General features: G+C 43.4%; 1 protein-coding gene across 2 annotated transcripts in view; it reads right to left on the reverse strand.

The window, feature by feature from the left end:
- Window positions 1-5152, reverse strand: part of TMEM26 (transmembrane protein 26) — a 47749-nt gene extending 42597 nt beyond the window's left edge. The window contains exon 1 of one of the 2 annotated variants that reach the window (XM_042908284.1): window positions 4907-5152. In XM_042908284.1, coding sequence (XP_042764218.1) covers window positions 4907-5097 — 191 coding nt within the window. In that variant the 5' untranslated portion in view covers window positions 5098-5152. The remainder of the gene's footprint in view (window positions 1-4906) is intronic. The other variant, XM_042908283.1, reaches the window with a different exon arrangement.
- Window positions 5153-6000: the final 848 nt, after the last annotated feature.

Raw genomic sequence — 6000 nt, forward strand, 5'->3', positions numbered from 1 at the left:
ATTTTCTGAGTCCCCTGACCAAATGTGAGTTCCCTCCGGGCAGGATTTCACCCGTTTTATTCACTTCCATATTCCTGACACTCAATGTCTAACACATATTGGCTGTTTCAGATATTTTTGTTGAATCGAGAATGATAAGGCTGTGTGCTTCCTCCGGAGAAATCTGCTCAAGTCTCCCTACATTCACCTCCCTCAGGATGTCCTTTACCTACACAGCCTTTGCACTCCTGTCTCTTACCCATTTTTCCTGATCCAGCTCAAATGCCATGACATCGCTTGTCTCTACCCACCCCATCCCCAGTACACTTCGTCACATCTTTTCTCCTCTAAACTGTTGGACTCTTAATACCTCTCCTCCTTCAGTTGATTTCACAGCTCTGTGCCTCAGTCTCCTCATCTAAAAATGGGGGAAAACAGAGAAACAGAAAATCGTTGTAGTTGCTATGAGGGTCATGTGGGCTAATCTGTGTAAGACACTTAAAAGAGCCTGCACGTCAACAAATGCTAAATATTCATAATTATTCTTATTCCCACACATTTGAGCACTTAATCAAAATACTACCCTTTATTTTAAAATCTCAAGTGTGTTTGTTTTCAGTTTCTTTTGCCTATTCACACAGTGTCTAGCATAGTATTGCATGTACTTATTAGGTGATTCAACAAACAGACATCTGATTAAACTCAATAAAGGAAAAAGGAAAGAGAGATAATGAAGAAAGGTGACCAAATAAGTGAGGTATTTTATTAACTCAATTATATTTACCTTATATGCTTAGGATTCTGAGGAAGAAAGCTCAGTGCTTAAAATTCTGTACTTTTACCAATAAATTAAACTTAGATTTCTATTTATTCTTAGATACCTCCTGCTTTCATGTGAACAGGCTTCAAACTTGTCACAGTCTTGGTCATTTCTCTAACCCTTGAAAAATACCTGATCGGTATTGGCAAAAAATCAACAGAAACATCGTCTTGTGCTTGACTTTACCTAAATGGTAATTCATGGATCTATTGAATTGTTAACTGGACCATAGAGAATAAAATCAAGAAACAATACAGCAAGTGATACTAGTCTCCATCTTAAAGAAATATAAGTGAATATGCACATGAAATCAATAAATACCAGGTGAAAAGGAGCGAATTCTACTAGCACACATTTATTGAGCTTAACAGGGGATGTGTCCGTTGGCTTGCCCTCTCTATTCTATAGGATTCCAACACATTAAACTTGTCCAACTGTAAGTTATTAGTGTTGATGTAATGTTGCTGTCCCCCGACAGCTGAGCTCAGCAGTGCTAGTTCCATGTTTCCTTTCCAAAGGATAGCTAAAGAAACATTCTTTGGACAAGTGTAATATGTTTGCTATGTTTTAGGAAACTTTGTTCACATTTTCCTCTATAGCTCAATGTATCATTCCATGATTTCTGTGAGTTTGATTTACTTGGGGCCACGTGCAGATTTTAGTAAAAAGAACAATGTTCAAACTAGCTCTGAGTAGTCTAATGGAGTTCATGGATCCGATGTTCCAGAAAAGAATCATTCACCTCTTGTGTATACAGACCTTAATCTACCATTCAGGCATTATTTTATTGGTTGATTGAGTTTAAGTATGGGAAGGATTCATCTTCTTATTCTTCTTCTTGACTTATAAATGGATAATTATTCAATTGATACAAAGGATAATTCTTTAACAAGTTTTTTAAAAATTTAGCCTATAATACACATAATTCTGTAACTTTATTCTCCTGACAACATACCATAGACATCCATCTAGGTCAATAGCTAAACTCTAGCTCATTATTTTTAATACCAGTAAACTATATATAGTGTGAGTATATTACAATTTTTCAAACAGTCATGATAGATAATCAGGTTGTTTTTAGCTTTATTTTCTACATACAAAATGGAAATTAATATTTTGTACATATGCCTTTACATATGAGTACTTTTGGATCTATAGGGTAGGTTCTAAAATGTAAGGCCAATGAATCAAAAAGCATATAACATATAGATCTGCATGTAGATAGACGGATAGATGGATAGATCTGCATTTTCCTGTATACAGATATAGACACTGTCATAACATGTACTTATCTCTTTTTTTATTTCATCAGTCTTGATTTTCTGATTGAAACTGTTTTTTAACAATCAAATATAACAAAAACTATGCCTTGCCTTACTCAGAAAACTTCAGCCCAGAAAAGAAATATGTCCCAAATCAAATCCTTTTTCATTGTTACCATATTATATCAGGGATAATTTTCTATATTTTTCTATATTTTTTAAGCATCCCATCTTCTGACTTTTTTCCTTTTGACAGAATAGTGTGTGAACTTTGTCCACCACAAAAAATGACCACATTTGCAGACTCATAGAAAAAAGCATTTGGTAAGATCAGTAGAACAAAGCATTATCAATCACATTTCTATTTACATTATTTATAAGGACTCACTTGTTCCTGAAATTTTATAAGCCAAATCTACTGTTTTCTTTGCTTATTTTAAAATGTTAGTCTAGATATGGAGCCAGCACAATTTTTCTGAATTAGTGCTATAATACACAGTATACATCATTGGACTGTTCTGAAATAAAGGTGAGAATATTTTTTTTACTTTTTGATTCTGAATCAATGGTTTATTGGCCAGTCCCTCAAGTAAAGTTGTTGGACTTGTACAGACAGAAAATGTGTCCAGTTGACACAAAGTGTTTTTTAATAATAAGAAGAAAAAGAAGAAAAACCCTAGGATCTAGAAAAAAACACTCCTTTTTTATTCATTGACTATCAAATATATCATTTCATTTGATTTATAACAACCTATATGTATTTATAGATGAGGAAACTAAGGGTGAGAGAAGTTAAGTAACTTGCTCAACACCTCAAAGCAAGTAAGTGGGAAAGCCCAGATTACTCCATTTTTCTTCTGATCTTGAGACCATACATGACTACGTCCCCAGTTCCCTATTTAACTCTACACATTGATCACCCATTTTTGCCCCAATCTCTTTCCTCTCTTAGTGGTAAGTTACATACCAGTCTGAATCAGCTGCCAATGATGGTATAGACATGGGGGTAAAGTTTCAACTGGCTACAGTATTTCTATACAACTGAAGAGGAATTTTGACTTAACATGAGCTAAGGCCTCTGGTTTACTCTTGGAGGGAGTATATTTGGAGGGAGTATGTTGAGGGAGGATATTTTAGGGCTGGTTGAGTTGGTCCTTCCTCTAAGGTTGACATTTCTCCCAGAAGCTGTGATAGTTGGTGACAAGATTATCTTTCATGGAACACTTTCAGCCTCAGACCTCATGCTCCTGTTACAGAAGGTATTTTCTACCCTAGCATCTTAAAACTGATCAGTAAAAAACTAAATAAATCTCACATGACCTGCTGCGTGAACACTTTTCTCCGCTTCTGTTTCTTTAACCCTAAGGCTTATTGGGGGAAGCTAATGCCATTTTTTTTGAGGTTCTTAAAAGGTACATTGGAAAGTACCTCAAATCTCTCCTGCTTAACAAGCTGTTCATAGTGAGAGGGAGGGGTAGTAACATTCCAATCCTTATTTTGTTATATTAGGATTCTACTTGAATAATTTTCTCATTGATAATTCCAGAAATTTTTCAACAGTGGAAAATTTAAGCAAGATTCACATCATCTTAAGAGACAACAGGATCTCATCCTTGAACTGTCACGAAATACACAGCCTTTTGCAGCTTAATCTATAAAACTATAGAGAGGGGTTTTCTTCCCCCTTAATTTGGTGGCTAACTATAATGCCATCGTGTATGTAACATTTGAATTGACTAATAATATTTTCTTGTAGATTAGGTATTTTTAAAAGTATCGACATATGAAAACACAGACTTACTGGTGGTTTTTGTTGTTTTGTTTTGTTTTTGTTTTGTTTTTACTAATGTATATAGCATACATTTTACTGAATTTTTATGTGACCATAATTTTAGTTTTTAAAATTTAATATAGGAAGAGGCCTAACTTGGAGAACTTCGGGATGAAAACCTCCTGGGAGTGGAGGGATGGAGGTGGAAACTCTTTGTAAATGGCAAAATAATCTTTTTCTCAATTCTTCTATTGCCATTCAAATCTTCAGGGAGCAAATAAAACGTCAGGCAGTTCTTGCAGGTTGAGGTTGCGTGGCAACCCTTCTTTGACAAGATGAACTTACCATTAACCAAGCTCCGAAGGAACCAGGACACCTGAAGCGGGTGCCATGCCAGGGCCCCCGGCTAAAGGAAGCGAAGAGGCACAGAAGTGCTTCCAGGGACTTCTCACCCTGGGAGATTGTTCTATGCACACAAGCTCTCACAAAAGTCTCTGGTGCCCAGCGAAACGTATCCCCACACCTGCATGCGAATGCACACGCACACACCCCAGGGAGCAGGGCCCATGGACACCCCCTTGCCCCACGACTCCCCAATGAACACGCACACAGCCCAGGGAGCAGGGCCCATGGACACCCTCTTGCCCCACACCTCCCCCTCTCTGGAGCCATCCCCACACCTGCATGCGAATGCACACTCGCACACCCCAGGGAGCAGGGCATATGAACACCCCCTTGCCGCACGACTCCCCCTCTCTGGAGCACCTTCTGTAGAGCAGGCAAGCGCCTCCTTTCTTTTTTCATATCTCCCAAGTTACCAAACCTGGGACCGGGTGACACCGGGCAGCAACTGAGCCTTCCCTGTGTAGCCCTGGGACCGCGAGGTACTCCGGCGGGTCCCAGAGATGCGCAAGGTCTCGCGCTCCTTGGAAGCTCCGGGCGAGGACAAAGAGGGTCCGTACCCGAGTAAGGAATCGGCGGGCTGCGGGGAGATGGGTTCTTGGGCTGCCCGCGAGCTGTAGGGCACAGCGCCCAGGGACTCCGCGCGCCCGCCCTTTCCCGGGGTGCGCTCACCATTTGTAGCCTCTGCCGCGCTTGAACTTGAGGGTGAGCCCAGTCTCCAGAAAGAGCAAGAGGTTGAGCAGCGCGAGCAGCCAGTACAGCGGCTCCTTCTTCACCTCGGTCACTCGCCAGACCCCAACCAGCGAGTGCAGCAGGAACAGCAGCCGGGTGGCCAAGGCGTTGAGCAGGACCAGTCCCTCCATGCCGGCCCGCGCGCTCTGCCCGCCGCTGCCCCCCGCCCGCGCCCGGCCGCCCCCCTCGGGAGCCCCGGAGCCCGCCCGTGGGCGGGGACGTGACAGCTGGAGACCCGCCGCTGCCGCAGTCCCGGCTCAGCCTCCCGCGCCCGAAGGGGAGACAGCGGCTCGCCCCTCCCCCAAACTTCCTGAGAACTCTCGGAGAGGGGAGAATCTAAACCCAGCACGTCTAGACTGTTGGGCTTTCCAGGAAGTCTGGGGCTGTGCCGCCGGGGCTCCGGGTCCGGGGCGTTATTCCCCAGCGCTGCCCACTGCCCTCCCAATCCCGGGAGTCAGGCTCCATCCCGGCCCTCAAGCCCATCCCACCCGCAGGGGCTTCCCCCAAACTCTCCGAGGGCTGGAGGGGAGTGAAGGTCCAGGTGCTACGGAGTCTGGAAAGGGAAGGGGGCCACATCTGCGGCATCTGCTCCCTGGCTCTTCTGCCGAAGTGGTTTAATTCACTCACTCTTCTTACAGGAACACGCTCTCACAGTGACTCTGAGATGGAACCCAGGAGGGCCAAAGAATCCGCTGTCCAAGCAGTTTTAGAAACGCTGTTCCTGCGCCGCTTGGAGAATGAAAACTTCACGGGACGGGAGGGAATCCGCCGGGGCTTTCTGAGAGCTCCCCGCACCGCATTTAGGGGGCAGGTGGTCCAGGTCACTTGCAGTCTTTGGGCACGGTGTTACCAAAGCAAAGGGATGTTCTTTATTAAGTCGTCCCTACTCTCACGCCCGCCTCCACTAATTTCATCTGAAAGAGGGAGGGTAGTAAGACAGGAAGACAGAGGGGAAAGTGAGGGAGGAGGTAGAAGATAAAGACAAGAGTTGGACTGGAGGGAGAAATTCATGCAGCTGGGAACTGCGCCCTGGG

Source organism: Panthera leo, chromosome D2 (assembly GCF_018350215.1).
Source record: "Panthera leo isolate Ple1 chromosome D2, P.leo_Ple1_pat1.1, whole genome shotgun sequence".
NCBI lineage: Eukaryota > Metazoa > Chordata > Mammalia > Carnivora > Felidae > Panthera > Panthera leo.